Here is a 22,193-nt window from a genome sequence, read left to right as displayed (position 1 = left end):
GTGCTCTCAGCTCTCCCTGTTCAATCTGACAGGACAAGAAACAGTGAGGCACAAAGGTAACCGAGTGTTTCAGAAAACAAGAAATCGAGAAGGCGTGGCCATTCGGCCCCTTGCGCTACCACTGTCCTTCAACTCAGAACATGCTTGACTTTTGACCTCAGCACCACTTTCCTGCAACTTTCCATCACCGCTGAGCCCCAGGATATGTCTATTCAATTTCGAAACCTTGTGGAGATAATTGCAATGATTCACTGCATTCTGGGTGAGGACATTTCTCCTAACCTCAGTCCTGCTCAGTTCTCCTCGTATTCTGAGTTTGTGAGTGCTGGTTCCACACCTTCTGGGAAACATCATTCCAGCACATCCACTTTAAATATCTTGTGAGATTATATTTCTCTAATTCTGAGACAGGAATACAATCTGTCTCAGTTAAACCACCTCTTGTTTCACTCATTTTGAGACAGTCCCAGTACGATCATTTGTTGTGGGAGCAACTCTATGGACATCAAGTGAGTGCAGTTATTCTGTGTTGTTCCACAGCCTGATGGTTGAGGGGTAGTAACTGTTCCTGACCCTGGTGGGGCGAGTCCTGAGGCTCTTGTACCTTCTACCTGATTACAGCAGTGAGAAAAGAGCCTGCCTGTATGATGAGCCTGATCACAGCCGCCTGTATCACCGTCCCCTCTGGCCTGCCCTGTCCGGGACCAAAGGGATTGTGGAGAGTAAATGTGGTACTCTGTCGAGTATCACTGTGATCCGTCCCCTCTGGCCTGCACTATCCGGGACCAAAGGGATTGTGGAGAGTAAATGTGGTACTCTGTCGAGTATCACTGTGATCCGTCCCCTCTGGCCTGCACTATCCGGGACCAAAGGGATTGTGGACAGTAAATGTGGTACTCTGTCGAGTATCACTGTGATCTGTCCCCTCTGGCCTGCACTATCCGGGACCAAAGGGATTGTGGACAGTAAATGTGGTACTCTGTCGAGTATCACTGTGATCTGTCCCCTCTGGCCTGCCCTATCCGGGATCGAAGGAATTGTGGATAGTAAATGTGGTACACTGTCGAGTATCACTGTCACCCAGAATCACTTCCTGCCCCTTATTATTCTTGTCTGTGATTCCAGTGCGACAGTCTCTGGCCTAATGTCCCCTCTTTCTACAAACTCCGGTTCTGTCCTTAGCCAAGTGTCCTCTTCATCTGCACCGTCCGCACGATCCTGCCACCCGTTCTGGGTTCTTCGTCGGGACCGGAACTCCATCTCCTCAGTACCGGTTCTCTGTACACACTCTCGCTTTTCCACAGTCCCTTTAAAGAGTCAATTGCGCTCCCTATTCATCAGAATTTATGTCACCCGGGGCCAGGTCTGACACAGCAAATTGAGATTAGTTTTCTTAATGGAGTGGGCAGGCTTGGGCCTGAGACAGTTTAGAAAAGTCTGCACTGCCAGCTGGACACACTGATCTGTCCAGGGGTTTGCCGGCATTGGACTCTCACGTATCCTTAAAATGAGCTATAAAGTACGCAAGGGATTCTCCTTTTCTCTGCAGTTATCAGATAAATTCTCAAAATCCGCATGCAGTCGGGCTGTCATTCAAATGGGTTCCCTTACCTCAGTGACCCACCGTGCCAGGGCTTGCATTACATCAGCCCCTCTGGTGGCTCCCGGTCACCTTCGGGCATCTGCCTGGGAAAGGGGATCCCACTCCCTGTCCCTGCCCGAGGGGTTCCATATATAACCCTGAGGAGTGGCACAAGTCTCCTGGCAGGGTCTGGAAACGGGAACCCACTCCCTGTCCCAGTCCGAGAGGTTCCATATATAATCCTGAGGAGTGGCACAAGTCCCCCGTCAGGGTCTGGAAAGGGAAACCCACTCCCGTTTTCAATGAATTCAGGTAAAGCCCCTCGTCCAGACGGTTATACTGCTGAATATTTTTAAATCCGTTTCTTCTATACTCGCTCCTTGGCTTTGTAAAATTTTTAAAGATGCGTTAACTGTAGGTAAATAACCACAATTTTTTTATGATGCCTCCATTAATCCAATTCTTAAAAAAGATAAAGACCCCACTGAATTTGCATCCTATTGGCCAATATCCTTGCTGAATACGGATTCTAAGATTTTTACCAAAATTTTGGCCACTACATGAGAAAATGTATTACCTCAAATTATCTCTGAAGATCAGACCGGATTTATTAAAATCTGTTATACATCTTTTAACATTAGAAAATAAATTAAAATAATTTATACTTCTTCATCTAAAATACTAGAATGTCATTTCTTTAGGTGCTGAAAAAGCGTTTGATAGATTTGAATGGCTATATTTAGTTAATACATTGCAGAATTTTAATTTTAGCTTGAAATTTATATCATGGATTAAATTAATGTATTATAAACCTTTGGCTTCACTTCTTACCAATAATCAAAGATCTCCTTTTTTTCAGTTGTCCCGTGGTACGAGGCAAGGCTGCCCTTTAAGTGCTCTATTATTTGACATTGCTTTGGAACCTTTAGCCATTGCCATTCGTGAATCACCTAATATTTTTGGTATTACCCGTGGGTAAGGGACTTATAAGATATTATTATATGCTAATCATTTGCTACTATACATGTCTGACCCTGAGAGATCTATTCCTGCTGTTTCATCCTTGCTTGCTCAGTTTAGTAGCTTTTCTGGCTACAAACTGAATTTTAATAAGTGTGAATTATTTCCATTAAATATGCAAGTTCCAATTTATAAACACTTACTGTTTTAAGTTGTCACAGATCATTTTACTTATTTGGGTATTAAAATTACCAAGAAACATAAGGGTTTATTTAAAGTTAATTTTTTACCTTTAATTGAACAAATCAAGCAACTCGTTACCAGGTTGTCCCCATTATCTCCGTCATTGGTTGGTTGAATTAATACTATCAAGATAATAGTATTACCCAAATTTTTATATTTATTCCAAGCACTAACAATTTTTATTCCTAAATCTTTTTTTGATATTATTGACTCCAAAATACCCTCGTATGTCTGGCAGAATAAAAATCCTAGATTAAGTAAAATATATTTACAGAAGCCTAAGAAGGAAGGTGGTTTTGATTTGCCAAACCTGAGATTTTACTATTGGACAGTTAATATTCAATATTTAATATTTTGGACACGAGAATTGGTCGTAGTACCTTGCCCACAATGGGTAAATTTGGAGTGTAAATCTGTACAAGACTTCTCATTGTTTTCTATTTTAGGATCTTTGCCTCCTTTTGCTTTATCTAAACCAAATAAACAAATAACTAATCCTGTAGTTAAACATACACTAAGAATATGGTTTCAATTTCGTAAATTCTTCAGCTTGAATAAGTTTATCTTATCAACCCCTATTATATCTAACTTTTTGTCCAGCCCTCTTTTATGGACTAAGCCTTTGTGTTATGGAAAACAAAACGTATAACATGTTTTCGTGATCTATTTTTAGATAACAGTTTTATGTCCTTTGAACTGCTATCCAGCCTAAAACTCATTTTTTTTTAGATACTTGCAAGTTAGCAATTTCTTGAATGTTAGTCTTTTCTGAAATTATGTCCAATGGACATTACAGAAAAAAATCTGGCTCTGAATCCTTGTCAGAAGGGTTTAGTAGCTATTATTTATAATATGATCATGAAAATACAGCCAGGAGTATCAGAAACAATTAAGAAGGAATGGGAAAAAGAACTTCATAGTCTTATACCCACAGGGCAGTGGGAGAACATTTTACAATTAATCAATTCTTCGTCTATTTGTGCTAAACATGCCTAATACAATTTAAGGTTGTTCATAGGGCTCACATGTCCAAGGATAAACTCGCTCGATTTTATTCTTATGTTAATCCAACCAGTGACAGATGTCATTCTGAAGTCGCTTTATTGACCCACATGTTCTGGTCTTGCCCCTGTTTGCAAAATTATTGGAAAGATATTTTTGGTATTATTTCAACAGTTCTGAATATCAAATTTTCAACCACATCCTATTAATGCAATTTTCGGTTTACCAATGGTGGATAATAGTCGTTTATCACCTCCCCCCCCAGCCCGGCAGATGATTGCATTTGTTACATTAATGGCTAGAAGTTCTATCCTATTGAATTGGAAAGAAATTAATCCTCCAACTATATTTCAGTTGTTTTCTCAAACTATTTCTTGTTCAAGTTTAGAAAAAATTGCAAGTGTTGTCTTTGACCCTTCAGTTAAATATGAAGAAACTTGGAGACCATTTATTCAACATTTTCATATAAACTAAACTGACTTTTCCTAAACCTTACTTTTATTGTCCTTAATTATTTGGATGGAGGTGTGGAATTATTGACGCCACTGTGTATAATTGATATTATGCAATGGCCCATGTCGGTTAGGATTTTTTTCATTTTGTTTGGGTGGAATAGGTGCAACGGGCCGAGTGGCCAGACATGCTCCTGTTTGTTATTTTCTGAAGCACGAGTTTACCTTTGCCCCTTGTTCTCCCTTGGTTTTCAGCCGTTCGGATTGCATAGGGGAGCGGTGAGAGCTCCGGAGATCCACCGGCAGCCGCTGCGGGGCAGCTCCCGTCACCCAGCAGGAAGGGACGGGTCTGGGAGACAACTCCAGACAACAGGCCCCGATCCTCGGCGGGGAAAGGCCGGGCGCCCTCCGTGTAGCTGAAACATCTCACGGAATCTCCGCCGGTCGCTTCAGCTCTGCCTTCGAAAGGATTCACGACCCGCCGGTGGTGCAGCCGAAACCCGAGGCGCAGCTCCCGGTCTCCGGCCCACTCGGTCCCGGTCCAAACAGCGTCCCGCCCACTGACACCCCTCAGCCAATGGCAGCATCCCTCTCCTATTGGTGATTGCCGATTGGCTGCCAGTGTGTGAGGACGGGCTGCTACTGGGAGCTGGAGATGTCAGTCACAGTTTGTTCCCAGAATTAAAGGAAAATCCCCGAAACTCAAATTTCAAAGCAAATTTTATTATCAGAGTCCAGATAAGTCACCACTTACAACCCCGAGAAGCATTTTCCTGCGGACGTACTTAGAAAAAGTATAGAATAGTAACCATAACAGAAGCAGGTAGTGAAAGATCAGCCAGAGTGCTGAAGGTAACAAACTGTGCGAATGCAAATACAGGAACAGCGATAAATAACAAGAGCATGAAATAACCTCAGCGGCTGCTGATGGATCTCCGGAGCTCTCACCGCACCCCTGTGCAATCCGACAGGCGGAAGGCCAAGGGAGAACAAGGCGCAAAGATAAACTCGTGATTTAGAAACTAAGAAACAGGAGCAGGCGTGGCCATTCGGCCCTTTGCGCTGTTCTGCCCCTCACTCAGAACATGGCCGATCTTTGACCTCAGCGCCACCTTCCTGCAACGTTCCCAACATCGCCGAGCCCCTAAATATGTCCGTTTAATTTAGGAAACTTGTGGAAAAAACTCCTAACATTTACCGCACTGGGTTGGAGAAATTTCTCCTCATCTCAGTCCTGCTGAGGTGACCTCGGATTTTGAGTCTGTGATCCCAGGTTCAACTACCCAGCCAGGAGAAACATCATTCCTGCCCCTACCCTGTAAATCCCCTGTGAGACTGTGTCTGTCTCAATCAGGAAGTTTCTCCATGTAAACCTTGTGTTAATGAAATTGTTGACAGTTCTTTCAGACCAGCTGCTTTGACCAAGAACACCAGACAGTGGTCAGCACGGAATGTCCTGCAGTTACCGCAGGAGAAGGACTGGATGAACACAGTGGAGTGGTTCCCTGAGCAGACAGTCCAGACCATCTGGCAGAATGCCTCATCACCAGATCTCACCGACAGTCACCAAGACCTCAGCTGTCTGGCGGCGATTCGGGCCCCTCCCAGTCTGATCCTTGCTGCATGCCCGGAGATCACTCCCACAGCGCGCTGCCCCGAGATTACTGCAGTGGAGACGAGAGGGACCCTCCCAGACTGATCCTTGCTGCATTCCCGGAGATCACTCCCACAGCGCGCTGCCCCGAGATTACTGCAGTGGAGACGAGAGGGCCCCTCCCAGTCTGATCCTTGCTGCATGCCCGGAGATCACTCCCACAGCGCGCTGCCCCGAGATTACTGCAGTCGAGACGAGAGGGCCCCTCCCAGTCTGATCCTTGCTGCATGCCCGGAGATCACTCCCACAGCGCGCTGCCCCGAGATTACTGCAGTGGAGACGAGAGGGCCCCTCCCAGTCTGATCCTTGCTGCATGCCCGGAGATCACTCCCACAGCGCGCTGCCCCGAGATTACTACAGTGGAGACGAGAGGACCCCTCCCAGTCTGATCCTTGCTGCATGCCCGGAGATCACTCCCACAGCGCGCTGCCCCGAGATTACTGCAGTGGAGACGAGAGGGCACCTCCCAGTCTGATCCTTGCTGCATGCCCGGAGATCACTCCCACAGCGCGCTGCCCCGAGATTACTGCAGTGGAGACGAGAGGGCCCCTCCCAGTCTGATCCTTGCTGCAAGCCCGGAGATTACTCCCACAGCGCGCTGCCCCGAGATTACTGCAGTGGGGACGAGAGGGCCCCTCCCATTCTGATCCTTGCTGCATGCCCGGAGATCACTCCCACAGCGCGCTGCCCCGAGATTACTGCAGTGGAGACGAGAGGTCCCCTCCCAGTCTGATCCTTGCTGCATGCCCGGAGATCACTCACACAGCGCGCTGCCCCGAGATTACTGCAGTGGAGACGAGAGGGCCCCTCCCAGTCTGACCCTTGCTGCATGCCCGGAGATCACTCCCACAGCGCGCTGCCCCGAGATTACTGCAGTGGAGACGAGAGGGCCCCTCCCAGTCTGATCCTTGCTGCATGCCCGGAGATCACTCCCACAGCGCGCTGCCCCGAGATTACTGCAGTGGAGACGAGAGGGCCCCTCCCAGTCTGATCGTTGCTGCATGCCCGGAGATCAACCCCACAGCGCGCTGCCCCGAGATTACTGCAGTGGAGACGAGAGGGCCCCTCCCAGTCTGATCCTTGCTGCATGCCCCCGGAGATCACTCCCACAGCGCGCTGCCCCGAGATTACTGCAGTGGAGACGAGACGGTCACTCACCTCTTTGCGGACTGTGGGCTGGCGAAGATCTGTGGAGAAAGATGCAAGGGTCTGTTCCATGGCAGCTGCGTGACTGAAGGCTCACTAATCCTCGGGCTGGTCCCAGGACGCGAAGGAAAACGGACAGCGATTGCTGCTGGAAGATCATCAACTCGGGGAAAGACACTCTAAACGTTTTGGCCTGCCATCACACCGAGATGTCCGGAGAGCAGGGGTTCCCAACCTGGGGTCCACGGTTACTGGTATTGGTCTTTGGCATTAAAAAAAGTTTCGGAACTGCTTTCGTCCGGGAATACTGCCGACTGACACATTGCGACTGAACTACAGGGATTCTCTACACTGGACAGAGAGAGGCCGGGTTGGCTGAGGAAGCCTCACAGTTATTGTAGTAGTGAACGACCCCAGGGGGGCACATGGCTTCTCCTTTCAGCGCAGGACTTCAATCGTCTTCCGACCGCAGGGATGGGGCCTTTTGAGATTCAGCTGACGTTTTTGTCGCACTGGGTTTTTACGGGATGGTTTACCAGCCATATGGCCATGTGGTGGACAGTCACGGTACTGCAGGGGGTCATTCCCCGGTTCTACAGCGCGCGTTGTGGACAATCCCGGTACTGCAGGGGTCATTCCCCGGTTCTACAGCGCGCGTTGTGGACAATCGCGGTACTGCAGGGGATCTGCAGCTCCCGGAAGTGAAAGTTTTCTGACTCAGGAAGTGCTGGGAGTTAACATGGCTTCGAAAGGACCGGTCGAGAGTTTAACAGAGGAGGCAATTTGTCCCATCTGCCTGGATTTCTTCACCGATCCGGTTATACTGGAGTGTGGACACAACTTCTGTCGCTCTTGTATCACACGGTATTGGGAAAGGGAGCAGAGAAACTCCTGCCCGGAATGTAGAGAGGTGATTGCTGACCGCACCCTCAGGGTGAACCGGGCATTAGCAAATCTGGCTGAAAAAGCTCGAAATCTAAACCTGAATCGGAAAGGGAAGGAAAGTGAACGTCACTGCGAGGAACATGAGGAAGAACTGAAGCTGTTTTGTGAAACGGACAAGACACTGATCTGTCTGATCTGTAGAGACGCGCAGGAACACCGAGAACACCGCTTCATGCCGATTAAGCAAGCTGTTAAAATCTGCAAGGTAAAAACTAACGTTAATTTAACACTTACCATATTTCCTTTCTCCTACATAACATCACACGAGCCTCCATAACCAGAACATCATTCTCTGCAACTTCCGCATCTCCAACGGGATTCTAGCATCTCTCCGTCCCACAGCCCACCGCAGCACCCCGAACTCTCCGCTCTCTATACGGATCGCTCCCCGTACTGTATCGCCCTGATCCACTCGCTCCTCCCCACTGATCTCCCTCCTGGCACAGACACCTGCAAGCGGGACAAGTGCTACACCCGACCCCTAACCTCCTCCCTCGTCACCATTCAGGGCCGCAAACAGCCCAGTTCCTCCCGTTTCTTCCATGGTCGATTATCCTCTCGGATTAGATTCCTTCTTCTCCAGTCATTTGCCTCTTCCACCTGTCCCCTCCCAGCTTCTCACTTCATCACCCTCCCCCACGTTCCCCCTCACGTTGTCTCACCCGTCACCTGTCAGCTGGTTCTCATCCACAAACTTATTATTCTGTCTTCTGTCCCATTCCTTCCCAGTCCTGATGACGGGTCTCATCCCGAAACACCGACTGTTTATTTCCCCTGAATAGATGCTGTCTGACTCACTGAGTTCCTCTGGCATTTTGTGTGATAATCGGGGTTGATCACCTGTTTCTTTTGAAGCATCTTTGTTTCTATTTCCTTCACTCTCTGACTTCCAGGATCAGCTAAAATCTTCCTTAGACTCTCTCACAAAAAAGAAATCAGATTTCCAGGAAAAGGAGCAACAACAGAAAGAGAAGATTTCTGGAGTTCGGGTGAGGCTTCCTGAGCGGAATTTCTGATATTACTGTCGAGTTTTGCTCCATTTAATGCAGAATAGCCGAGTATCGCAGCTCCAGTGACCTGGGTTCGATCCTGACCTCTGCTGCTGTCTGTGTGGAGTTTGCATGCTGTCCCTGTGGCCATTACAGTTTCAGACACATTCCAAGGACATGCTGGATGAATAGTTAACTACAATTAACCCTGTGAAGGTGGGGGAGGGTGTATGTGAATCCGGTAGGAGTTAATGGGTCATTGAGGGAGAATAGGTTTCAGGAATACGTGAGGAAATGGTGTTGACGGGAATGTCTCAGAAGTAGTATGGACCTGAATGGACCGAATGGTCACTTTTATGTCATAAGGAAATACAACACAGCAATGCGGTAAACTAATCTTCGCCTTTCATTCAACAGAAACAGTCACACAGCCTTCAGTCCCACATCACATCCCAGTTTGCTGAACTGCGCCAGATTATCACTGAGAAAGAGCAGAGTTTACTCAGGGATCTCAGGGAAGAAGAGAAGAGGATTCTCAACCCAATGGAGAAAAATGTTCGGGACATTCAACAGAATATCAGGTTTATTCAGGAGGATATCTTGAAGCTAAAGGAGAAGATGGATCAAAAAGATGGTGTGATATTTCTCAAGGTGAGTGATTAAATTTGAATTTGTTTCTGTCACATTGAACTAATTGATTCTACCAAATCAATTGCCGCTGTTGGTGTCCTCACACAGAGTTTTCTCCTTGCATGACAAACCTCCAATCACTCCGCAAATGGCATTCTAAAATGTTGGAGACAGATATTCGATCATTTATCAGCAACATACAATCTTTAAGCGATGAATTTTCAGCATAATTAATTGTAAATTAAACTGCAATGAATCAGTCAACGACGTGGACAGTAAGTCCAAGTCTAATCAGATTTGTGTTTTTATTTATTTCAGGAGGAAGCTCATCGGAACAGGAGGTAGGACATGCTCTTTACTGAAACCCTGCGCAGATTTGTAAAATAGTTCAAAAATTCCAGTTTATCACCAGCAGTTTAACATTTACAGGATTAATGACAATATCCAGGAATTGTCAGTGACAGATGAGGCCCTGCCTGTTGGAAAATTCGATCACCCCTATTTATTGAACACAGTGCTGAGAGGAAAACTTGATACCATGAAGCGAGGTAACATTTACAAAGATTCATTTTTCCTTGTTCATGAAACACAATTATGTTATAAGTTGAGGCAAGGATTGGCTGTGATAATGGACTGAAGGGGAACTGAAGTTTATTCCACATCAACCCCACCGACTTCGAGGCATCACTGTCACATGGTCAGCTGGAGATGTCAGACCCCTGGACACACCAGCACAGGGTCACAGTACAACCAATACACGGGACTGGTAGATGAACCACTGTGTCCTGATCCCAGGCAACCTGCACTAACACACCAGGACATGAATTTGAATTCTACCACAGCTGCTGGGAATTTAATACTGACTAAAAACGGGTATCAGTGTGGTGACCGGGATTGTCAGGAATATACACAAGTCCTGCGTGCACTGTGAGTGCAGATTCTGACTGACGTAGGAATTCCCTCTTCTGGATCAGCAAATCTCACTGTTGTTAGAGGGAGCAGAGGGGAGCAGTAATGATCGGGGACTCAATCGTTCGGGGGAACAGACAGGAGAATCTATGGACAAGAATCAGACACCGGAATGCTATCTTGCCCCCAAGGTGCCAAGGTCAGGGACGTCTCGGATCTTGTCTGCAGCATTTTGGAGAGGGAGGGTTAAGAGCCAGCTATAATTTTGCAACTTGGGACCAATTACATAGGAAGTAAAAGCAAAAGGGTCCTGAAAAGAACCTGGCTAGCTTGGTAGAAAACTCGGAAGCCGTACCTCCCGGGTTGTAATTTCTAGATTGCTGCCTGTGCCATGTGCTGGTGAGGGTAGAAACAGGATAATTTGACAGATAAACATGGCTGAGAAGATGGTGCAGGGTGCAGGGCCTCAGGTTCTTGGATCATCGGGATCTCTTCTGGTGGAGGAATGACCTGCTCAAAAGGGATGTGTTGCACCTGGACGCGAGGGAGAACAATATTCTCGGTGAGAGAGGTTTCAGAGAGCTGTTGGGTAGGATTTAAACTAATTTGTTGGGGGGGGGGGGGTTGAAACAGGAGTGAAGGGGTAGAACTGATGGTAAAAATGCAAAGATAGCGTGCAGTCAGACTGCCAGATAGAGCGGACAGATGAGAGGAGAAAATTGCAGCCAGCAAGGTGAGTATCAGTGCATTAGGGATGCAGAATTAAAAAGGGTAGCAGATACAGTACACAAAGTGTTATATCTCAATGCATGGAGTATGAGAAATAAGGTGGATGATCTTGTTGCACTATTACCGATTGTCAGGTATGATGTTGTGGCCATCACGGAATCGTGGCTGAAGGATGGTTGTAGTTGGGAGCTGAATGTTCAAGATTACACAGTGTATCGGAGGAAGGAAGGAAGGCCGATGGGGTGGTGTGGCTCTGCTGGTAAATCAGCAGCTAGATGTGACATAGGATTGGGAGATGTTGAATCCTTGTGGGTTGAGGTAAGGAACTGCAAAAGTAAAAATGACACTGACACTAGTCATACACAGGCCTCCCAACAGTCAGTGGGATGAGGCCCACAGATTGCAACTGTAAATAGCAAAGGCTGATGAAAAGTATAATGTTATGATAATCATGGGAGATTTCAACATGCAGGTCAATTGGGAAAATCAGGTTGGTAAAGGATCTCAAGAGAGTGAGTTTGTTGAATGCAATGTGATGGCTTTCTAGAGCAGTTTGTCGTTGAGCCTACTCGGGGAACAGCTCTACTGGATTGGGTGTTATGTTTTGAACCAGAGGTGAGTAGTTAAAAGAAACCTTAGGAGGCAGAGCTCACAACATGACCGAGTTCAACTTGAAATCTGATAAGGAGACAGTAAAGCCTGACATTGTAGTATTTCAGAGAAGTCAAAGAAATTACAGAGGTCTGAGAGAGGAGTTGGCCAAAGCAAATTGGAACGAGATGCTGGCAGGGATGAGAGCAGAGCAGAAATGGTGTCAGTTTCTGGGAAAATGGGGAAGGTAAAGGATAGATGTATTCCAAAAATAAATAATTACTCAAATGGCAAAATAGTACAATCGTGGCTGACAAGGGAAGACAAGTTAATGTAAAGGCAAAAGAGAGGGCATACAACTAAACAAAAATTAGTAGGAAGAAAGAGGATTGGGAAGCTTTTAAATATCTACAGAGAGGAACTAAAAGGATGATTAGGAGGGGAAAAATAAACAAGAAATTGATTTGAATTGAATTGACTTTATTACTTACATCCTTCATATACATGAGGATTAAAAATCCTTATGTTATGTCTCCATCTAAATGTGCAATGTATAGTAATTTATTATAAATAATATATATAACATGCTGGTCAATATAACAGAAATACAGTTGCGTCCACACGAGTTAATCAGTCTGATGGCCTGCACCCCAGTGTTCTGAAAGAGGTCGCAGTAGAACTTATGGAGGCATTTCAAATGATCTTTCAAAAATCACTGGACCCTGGCATGGTGCCAGAGGACTGGAAAATGGCAAATGTCACTTAACTCTTTAAGTAAGGAGGAAGGCAGCAGAAAGGAAATTATTGACCAGTTTGCCTCACCTCTGTGGTTGGGAAGAAATTGGAGTCAGTTGTTAAGTATGAAGTTATGGAATACTTGGTGACACTGGACAAGATAGGACAAGTCAGCATGGCTTCGTTAAGGGAATATCCTGCCTGACAAACCTGTTGGGATTCTTTGAGGAGATTACAAGCAGGATCGATAAAGGGGATGCAGTGGATGTTGTATATTTGGAATCTCGGAAGGCCTTTGACAAAGTGCCACACATGAAGGTGGTAACCAGGTTAAGAGGCCATGGTATTACAGAAAAGTTACAGGCATGGTTAGAACATTGGCTGATTGGTAGGAAACAGCGAATGAGAGTAAAGGGATCCTTTTCTGGTTGGCTGCCACTGACTCGTGTTCCGCAGGGGTCAGTGTTAGGACACCTTTATTTTATGCTGTATATCAAGATCTAGCTGATGGAATAGACCATAAGATATAGGAGCAGAAGTAGGCCATTTGGCCCATCGAGTCTGCTCCACCATTCAGTCATCTATCTCTGCCTTAAATATGACTTGGCCTTAACAGCCACTTGTGGCAACAAATTCCACAGATTTTCCGCACACTAACAAAAGTAATTTCTCCACATCTCAGTTCTAAAAGGACGTCCTTCAATTCTGAACTCATACCCCCTTGTACTAGAGTAGATGGCTTTGTTTCCAAGTTTGCAGATGATACAGAGATTGGTGGAGGGACCGGTAGTATTGAGGAAACAGCTAGGCTGCACAAGGACTTGAGTGAGGAGAATGGGAAGGAAAGTGGCAAGTGATATACAATGTTGGAAAACGCATGGCCATGCACTGTGGTCGTCGAAATAATGTGCAGATTTTTTTTTCAGATGGGGAGAAAACCGAAAAAGCTGACATGTAAATGGACTTAGCAGTCATTCTGCAGAAGACCCTAAAGGTTCACTTGCAGTACAGCCAGTGGGGAGGAAGGCAAATCCAATGTTATCATTCAATTCAAGGGGTTTAGAATAGCATTCAATTCAAGAGCAGGGATGTGATGCTGAGGCTTTATAAGGCACTGGTGAAGCTCACCTTGAGTATTGTGAACTTGGGCTCCTCGTCTAAGAAAAGATGTACTGGCATTTCAGAAGGTTCATTTCATAAGGATGATTCCAGGAATGAAAGGGTTATCATACGAGGAACGTTTGATAGCTCTGTGTCTGTACTCGCTGGAATTTAGAAAGATGAGGGGGAATCTCATTGAAACCTTTCGAATGTTGAAAGTCCTAGAAACCTTTCGAATGTTGAAAGTCCTAGACCGATTAGATGTGGAAAGGATGTTTCCCATGGTGGTGGAGTTTAGGACAAGAGGGCACAGCCTCAAGATACAGGGGGATCTATTTAAAACAGATGTGAACAAATTTGAGCCAGCGGCTGGTGAACTTCTGGAACTTGTGTGTATTTGAGGCAGAGCTTGATTGGTTCGAGATTGAACAGCATCAAAGGTTACGGGGAGAAGACCAGGTAATGGGGCTGAGGAGGGAAATGTGGATCAGCCATGATTGAATGGCGGAGCAGACTCGATGGGCAAATGGCCTAATTCTGCTCCTATGTCTTATGGTGATCAGACCACTACATTGAAGCATTGTGAGAATGAGCTCGGACACACCAACAAGCATTGACATGGGTCAAGATTTCATCTCGGGAGAAGCACACACAGCATAACCGGGCTGGCAAAGCTCCCTCACACACATACACAGGAAGGACTGGCAGATTGTAGTCAGAGCCTCAGCAATGTACGTTGTTATTTCCCTCAGTAACCTGGAAACCAGTCTCTTCAGAGACAGTCATTTATTCATTTAAACAGCTCAATCACGTGTGACACATTGTCAACACACACCAGACATGTGATGACACACTGTAACATACAAATTCTTCAATGTGCACACTCTCCTTCAATGTGTATACACAACACACACATACACACACAGATATACTATCAGAGTGTGACACACGGCCACAGAAATAGGCACAAATTTCCATTTAGGATTGAAATCTGCCGTCCTTACCCAGTCTGTCTGTTCTGTGGCACTGAGCTGCCCTCTGACGTGACGTCACATCAACACTTCACAGACAGACTCCGGGGTGAGATTCCTCAGGAGGATGATCTCGGAGGGTTTGATGAATGTTGAACTCACGGCCCACTTCATCAATCTGCAAGACTAAGATGTCTTCTTGAGCATGGCCCATTTGTGTGTGTTTCCCCCCACCATTCCTCTAACCATTTCCCATCTGCGTACCTGCCCAAATTTATTTTAAAATATTTTATTTTTACCTGTCTCTACAGCGTCTGAGGGCAAATTCCATTTACCAACCTCCCTCTCTATGAGAATGTTACCCGATAGACCACTCAGAAAAATTTCCCGTCTCATTTTCAGTCCGAGGCCTCTGGTTCTGTCCTCCCATTTCTTGGAAAAAGAAACTTTATTTAAGCTCCTTATGAATTATTTACCTTGTTAAGAGGTCACACCTGAACATCCTACACTACAGCTGAATAGCCCAAGCTTACCCACTCTCTGCTTTTAACTCAAGCCCCCAGTCCTGGTAACATCCTCCTGAAGCCTCCTGTCCAGTGTAATGACATCCTCCCCATATTCGGGAACCGGAAATGCAGACAATACTCCAAGTGTGGTCTATCATCGACATCAAAGGCCTCGCTGAATTTCATGTGGACAGTGTGGAATAGGCTGATGAATACAGGACTGAAGGTGTTTTTTTAGATTGGGACAAGAAGGGCGGCGTGGGAGCTAAATTCTGAAGGAAGGCAGTGTAAAAAAAAAACTTTGCATAGAAGAACGGCGAGACTGCGCAGGACAGCGCGGAGAGTTTAAAAAGATGACCACCCTATACAGCGGGCAGCGGAGTGGGTGGCAGCAGAGTGTAGGGCTTTGGCTCAACGGGCTTAGGCGGTAACGGGAAGAGCCGAGAGCGAAGCACCAACTCTTTTTCTCCCCTTGGCAAATCGGCCTGGACGGACGGGGGAACAGCAGGGCACATTAGCTAACAGTTTAAAAAGTTTGTGTGCTTGGAGAAGTAAGTGGGTGAGTAGACCTATCTTTCTTTGTTTCATTCCCGTAGAATTAGGTAGCATTTCTGCAGGGTCTGTGCTTTGTTCAGGGTGTCAGATGTGGGAATCCTGGGAGACCTCCAGCCTCCCTGATAGCCACATCTGCACCAGGTGAACCGAGATTCAGCTCCTCGGAGACCGTGTTCGGGATCTGGAGCTGCAGCTTGATGACCTACTGCTTATTAGAGAAAATGAAGAGGTGATAGACAGGAGCTACAGGGAGGTAGTCATCCCTAGGCTACAGGGGTCAGAAAACTGGGTGACTGTCAGGAGAGGGAAGGGAAGTGCCCAGATAGTGGAGAGCACCCCTGTGGCTGTCCCCCTCAGCAACAAGTATATCGTTTTGGACGCTGTTGAGGGGGATGACCTGACAGGGGACGGCTACGGTGACCGGGTCACTGGCACTGAGCCTGGCGCTGTTGCGCAGGAGGGAAGGAGGGAGAAGAGGAATGCGATAGTCATAGGGGATTCCATAGTCAGGGGAACAGACAGGAGATTCTGTGCGCCTGGCAGAGATACCCGCATGGTGTGCTGCCTCCCAGGTGCCAGGGTACAGGATGTCTCGGATCGGGTCCAGAATATTCTGAAGGGAGAGGGCGAGCAGCCAGCTGTCTTGGTACATGTTGGTACCAATGACATAGAGAGGAAAAGGGAGGAGGTCCTGAAGAGAGATTTCCGGGAGTTCGGAATGAAGCTGAGAAGCAGGACCTCCAGGGTAGTAATCTCAGGATTGCTACCTGTGCCATGTGCTAGCGAGGGCAAGAACAGTAGGATCAGGCTGATGAATGCGTGGCTGAGAGACTGGTGCAGGGGGCAGGACTTCAGATTCTTGGATCATTGGGATCTCTTCTGGGGGAAGTACTACTTATTCAAAAAGGACGGGTTACCCCTGAACCCGAAGGGGATCAATATCATCGCGGGAATGTTTAATAGAGCTGTTAGGGAGGGTTTAAACTAATTTGGCAGGGGGGTGGTAAACCGGAATGTTAGAGTGGAGGAGAGGGAATCTATAAATCTAAGATAGTGAGCAGTAAAGATGTCAGGAAGGACAGGCAGGTGATGGGGCAAATTTGCAGCCACTGGGATGAGTTGCAGTGCAATCAAAGCAAAACTGACCAAATACAGGACTTAAGGTGTTATACTTAAATACACACAGCTTAAGGCATAAGGTGGATGATCTTGTCGTACACCTACAGATTGGCAGGCATAATCTTGTGGCCATCACTGAGACGTGGCTAAAGGATGCAAGTCTATGAGAGCTGAACGTCCAAGGATACACAGTGTATCGGAAGGATAGGCAGGTAGGCAGAGGGGTGGCATGGCTTTATTGGTATGAAATGATATTAAATCATTAGAAAGAGGTGACAGAGTATCGGAAGGTGCAGAATTTTTATGAGTTGAGCTAAGAAATCGCAGGGGTAAAAGGATCCTGATGGCAGTTATCTACAGGCCTCTTAACAGCGTCAGTGATGTGGACTACAAATTACAACAGGGAATAGAAAAGGCTTGCCAGAAGGGCAGTGTTATGATAATTGTGGGGATTTTAACATGCGAGTGGATTGGGAAAATCAGGTCAACACTGTATCTCAAGAGAGAGAATTTGTAGAATGTCTACGAGATGGCTTTTCAGAACAACTTGTTGTTGAGCCCACTAGAGGATCAGAGATACTGGATTGGATATTGTGTAATGACCCAGAGGTGATTAGAGAGATTGAGGTGAAGGAACCGTTAGGAGACAGTGATCGTAACATGATTGACTTCACTGTGAAATTTGAGAAAGAGAAGCCGAAATCTGATGTGTCGGTATTGCAGTGGAGTAAAGGAAATTACAGTGGCACGAGAGAGGAACTGGCCAAATTTGACTTGAAAGGGACATTAGGGGGAAGGACGGCCGAGCAGCAGTGGCTGGAGTTTATGTGAGGAGTGAGGAATGTGCAAGACAGATATATTCCAAAAAAGAAGAATTTTTCAAATGGAAAAAGAGAAGTCAAAGCGAAAGTGGCTGACAAGAGAAGTCAAAGCCAAAGTAAAAGCAAAGGAGAGGGCATTCAAAGAAGCAAAAATTAGTGGGAAGACAGAGGATTGGGAAGTTTTTAAAAGCTTACAAAAGGAAACTAAGAAGGCCATTAAGAGGGAAAAGATGAACTATGTAAGGAAGCTGGCAAATAATATCAGTGAAGATACTAAAAGCTTTGTCAAGTATATAAAGAATAAAAAACGGGTGAGAGTGGATATTGGACAGATAGAAAATGATGCTGGAGAAATTGTAATGGCAGATAAGGAGATGGCTGAGGAACTGAACGAGTATTTGCATCAGTCCTCACTGAGGAAGATATCAGCAGTATACCGGACACTCAAGGGTGTCAGGGAAGAGAAGTGTGTGCAGTCACAATTACGACAGAGAAAGTACTCAGGAAGCTGAATAGTCTCACGGTAGATAAATCTCCAGGACCAGATGGAATGCACCCTTGTGTTTTGAAGGAAGTAGCTGTGGAGATCGCGGAGGCATTAGCAATGATCTTTCAAAAGTCAATAGGTTCTGGCATGGTTCCGGAGGAGTGGAAGATTGTAAATGCCACTCTGGTATTTAAGAAAGGGGCAATGAAGCAAAAAGTAAATTATAGACCTGTTAGTTTGAGAAATGGTTGTGAGGTTTCTGGAGTCAATTGTCAAGGATGAGGTTACGGAGTACCTGGAGGCATATGACAAGACAGGCCAAACTCAGCATGGTTTCCTTAAAGGAAAATCCTGCCTGACAAACCCATTGAAATTATTTGAGGAGATTACAAGTAGGCTAGACAAGGGAGATGCAGTGGATGTTGTGTATTTGGATTTTCAGAAGGCTTTTGACAAGGAGCCACACATGAGGCTGCTAAACAAGATAAGAGCCCATGGAATTATGGGAAATTTACATATGTGGGTAGAGCGTTGGCTGATTGGCAGGAAACAGAGAGTGGGGATAAAGGGATCCCATTCTGGTTGTCTGCCAGTTACCAGTGGTGTTCCACAGGGGTCCGTGTTGGGGCCACTTCTTTTTACGTTGTATATCAACGATTTGGGTTATGAATTAGATGGCTTTGTGGCTAAGTTTGCTGATGATACAAAGATAAGCGGAGGGGATGGTAGTGCTGAGGAAACAGAGAGTCTGCAGAGAGACTTGGATAGATTGGGAGAAGTGGCAAATGAAATACAATGTTTAAAAGTGTATGGTCATGCACGTTGGTAGAAGAAATAAACGGGCTGACTATTATTTAAATGGAGAGAGCATTCAAAATTCTGAGATGCAATTGTACTTGGAAGTGCTCGTGCAGGATACCCTTAAGGTTAACCTCCAGGTTGAGTCGGTGGTGAAGAAGCTGAATGCAATATTGGCATTCATTTCTAGAGGAATAGAATATAAGAGCAGGGATGTGATGTTGAGGCACTATAAGGAACTGGTAAGACCTCACTTGGAATACTGTGTGCAGTTTTGGGCTCCTTATTTACGAAAGGATGTTCTGACATTGGAGAGGGTTCAGAGAAGATTCACGAGAATGATTCCTGGAATAAGAGTGTTAACATGTGAGGAATGTTTGACCGCTCTTGGACTGTACTCTGTGGAGTTTAGAATGAGGGGGAACCTCACAGAAGCATTTCGAATGTTAAAAGGCATGGACAGAGTGGATGTGCCAAAGTTGTTTCCCATGGTGGGGGAGTCTAGTATGAGAACATGACTTAAGGATTGAAGGGCGCCCATTCAAAACGGAGATGCAAAGACATTTTTTTAGCCAGAGGGTGGTGAACCTGTGTATTTCTTGCGGCAGTGGAAGCCAAGTCATTGTGTGTATTTAAGACAGAGATTGATAGGTATGTGAGTAGACAGGGCATCAAAGGTCATGGTGAGAGGGTGGGAGAGTGGGACTAAATGGGAGAATGGGAAAATGGATCAGCTCATGATAAAATAACTTCTGCTTTAAAAATCAAACACAAGAAAATCTACAGATGCTGGTAATCAAAGCTACACAGGTCCTGATGAAGGGTCTCGCCAGATCTCTCTGACACCTGTCTGGAGAGAGTCGATGTTGGGAGGATGTGGGTGGGTCGAGAACGGTAAGCACAGCCTCCGACTATAGGGATGTCCATTTAGGTCAGAGATGAGGAGGAATTCCTTTATCCACAGGATAGTGAAACTGCCACATGCAGCTGTGGGGGCCAAATAATTGAGTATATTTAAAGCAGAGTGACACACACAAATTGTTGGGTGAACAGCAGGCCTGTAACTTTCTATGGAAACGAGTAAACAGTCTACGGTTCAGACTGAAACAATTCATCAATACCTGTGTTGCTCAAGGGTTACTGCAAATTCATCCCCTGTCCTAATGAGGGGCTGCGGGGGATGGGGTTGTGGGAAAGGGGACAAAGTCATCCTCACCTGCCATCTTTGCCTCCTCCAGCTTCTCATTACGTCTACACACACAGTTCACCCACAGGCTTTCCACCCCTCCCCCTCCTGGTCCAATCTGCCATTCATCTCTCCCCTACTGGTTCCCATTGTCACCTCCTTTACTGTCTCAAACCATCACACTGCCCCACTTCACACTCACAAATAAATGTGAACATCGTATGACGGGTCTGTTCCTGTGCTCCACTGCTCTACGTTCTCTGTTCCCAGTTTCGGAGAATGACAGGAGATCTCATGGAAACACAAAATTCTTTCAGGGGTCAACAGGCAGGAGTGAGGGAGGATGTTTCCCCTGTCTGAGGAGTCAAGGGCCAGGGGTCTCTCTGCTCTCCGTCCAGCAGAAAACCCCCGATCCCCGGGGCCGCGCTGCCCGAGTCTCCCCCCCCCCCACCCCGATCCCCGGGGCCGCGCTGTCCTAGTCTCCCCCCGATCCCCGGGACCGCACTGTCCGAGTCTCCCCCCGATCCCCGGGACCGCGCTGTCTGAGTCTCCCCCCGATCCCCGGGGCCGAGCCGACCGAGTCTCCCCCCGATCCCCGGGGCCGCGCTGTCCGAGTCTCCCCCCGATCCCCGGGGCCGCGCTGTCCGAGTCTCCCTCCGATCCCCGGGGCCGCGCTGTCCGAGTCTCCCCCGATCCCCGAGGCCGCGCTGTCCGAGGCTCCCCCCGATCCCCGGGGACTCTCTAATTCTCTGCCTCTCCCCCAGTCTCTGTCACCCTGGATGTGGGAACGGCGGGTCTGGAGCTCGAGGTGTCTGAGGATCGTAAGAGTGTGAGAGGGACCGGGACCTGGAGGAATCTCCCTGACACCGGGAAGAGATTCACACACTGTCCTTTTGTGCTGGGATCGAAGGGATTCACATCGGGGAGACATTACTGGGAGGTGGAGGTGACGGGGAATCGGTTCTGGTGGCTGGGAGTCGCCGCAGAGTCTGTGGAGAGGAAGAGACGGGTCAGTCTGAGTCCGGAGACCGGATTCTGGGTCATCAGGCGGGATTATGATGTGTTACATCGGGATGGTGACGTGTTACATCGGGATTGTGACGTGTTCTATGGTCTCCCGTCCCCCGAGACCCGTCTCGCTGCCTGTCCCATCCCCGGGAGGGTGGGAGTTTATCTTAGTTACGAGTCCGGGACAGTTTCATTTTACAACGCGGAGACCAAGTCCCATCTCCACACCTTCACTGGGAATAAATTCACGGGGAAACTTTATCCTTTCTTCGCGACCTGGGATAGAAACCAGTGGCTGAGAATCTGCTCCGGTTCCGCTCCGGGTCTGTAAACGGGTCCGGTCCCGGGACCGGCGTCAGGAGTAAAGTCCCTGTAAATATAAATGTGCGGAGAATGCAGCTAAATACGTGGCTAAGGGGATGGTGCAGGAGGGAGGGTTTCATGTTTCTGGACAATTGGGCTTTGTTCCCGGGAAGGTGGGACCTGTTCCGAGGACGGTTTGCCCCTAAACTGGGCGGGGGGGGGGCGGGAGGAATAACATTCTTGCGGGTAGATTTGCCAGTGCTGCTCCGGGGAATTTAATCTAGATTTGCAGAGGGAGGGGAACCAGAGTGTTAGAGCAGATAGTGAGGTGCAGGAGGATACATGAGAGGACTGCATGTATAAACGGAAATGAAAAAAAAAAGCAGACGATATACATATTCTCAGGTATATCTATTTCAATGCACGGAGTATTGTCGGTAAAACAGATGAGTTTAGGGCTTGGGTTGACACGTGGGATAACGTCATTACTGCTATTAGTGAGGGGCAGAACTGGCAGCTTAATGTTCTGGTAAAATTGGAGAACGGCCAATTTTGTGGAAATGAAAAAGGATCTAGGAAGAGTGGATTGGGATAAGTTTTTTTTTTCTGGCAAGGATGTGTTCAGTAAGTTCACAGGCATAAGAAATTAAATAGAGATTGGGTTGGAAATGTTATAGCAACTTCATTTAATTCAAAATCGAGAGGAGTTGCAATTTCGGTTAATAAATCTTTACCAATTAAAATACAAAATGTAACAGTTGATTCTGTGGG

At 46.8% G+C, this 22,193-nt stretch overlaps 1 protein-coding gene across 2 annotated transcripts; it reads left to right on the top strand.

The window, feature by feature from the left end:
* The first annotated feature begins 7,773 nt into the window (after window positions 1-7,773).
* On the top strand, window positions 7,774-21,755 carry LOC132385740 (zinc-binding protein A33-like). Of its 2 annotated transcripts, XM_059957963.1 has the most exons (6): window positions 7,774-8,189; window positions 8,878-8,973; window positions 9,391-9,624; window positions 9,922-9,944; window positions 10,033-10,151; window positions 20,876-21,755. In XM_059957963.1, the coding sequence occupies exons 1-6, from the start codon at window positions 7,779-7,781 to the stop codon at window positions 21,448-21,450; spliced, it is 1,458 nt and encodes a 485-aa protein (XP_059813946.1). In that variant the 5' UTR covers window positions 7,774-7,778; the 3' UTR covers window positions 21,451-21,755. The 2 variants fall into 2 exon arrangements, with proteins under 2 accessions (XP_059813946.1, XP_059813947.1); XM_059957964.1 differs by lacking the exon at window positions 8,878-8,973.
* The last annotated feature ends 438 nt before the right edge of the window (window positions 21,756-22,193 follow it).

Source organism: Hypanus sabinus (genome assembly GCF_030144855.1).
Source record: "Hypanus sabinus isolate sHypSab1 chromosome X2 unlocalized genomic scaffold, sHypSab1.hap1 SUPER_X2_unloc_14, whole genome shotgun sequence".
Lineage (NCBI taxonomy): Eukaryota > Metazoa > Chordata > Chondrichthyes > Myliobatiformes > Dasyatidae > Hypanus > Hypanus sabinus.
The sequence above is the reverse complement of the archived record's forward strand: the minus strand, read 5'-3'. Positions and strand labels throughout refer to the sequence as shown.

Bases quoted from the DNA above. Each gene is read 5' to 3' on its own strand.
- LOC132385740 (XM_059957963.1), top strand. From the start codon at position 7,779: ATGGCTTCGAAAGGACCGGTCGAGAGTTTAACAGAGGAGGCAATTTGT. The intron at 8,974-9,390 runs GTGAGGCTTCCT...TTCATTCAACAG, and splicing joins AGAAGATTTCTGGAGTTCGG to AAACAGTCACACAGCCTTCA. The intron at 9,945-10,032 runs GTAGGACATGCT...TAACATTTACAG, and splicing joins GAAGCTCATCGGAACAGGAG to GATTAATGACAATATCCAGG.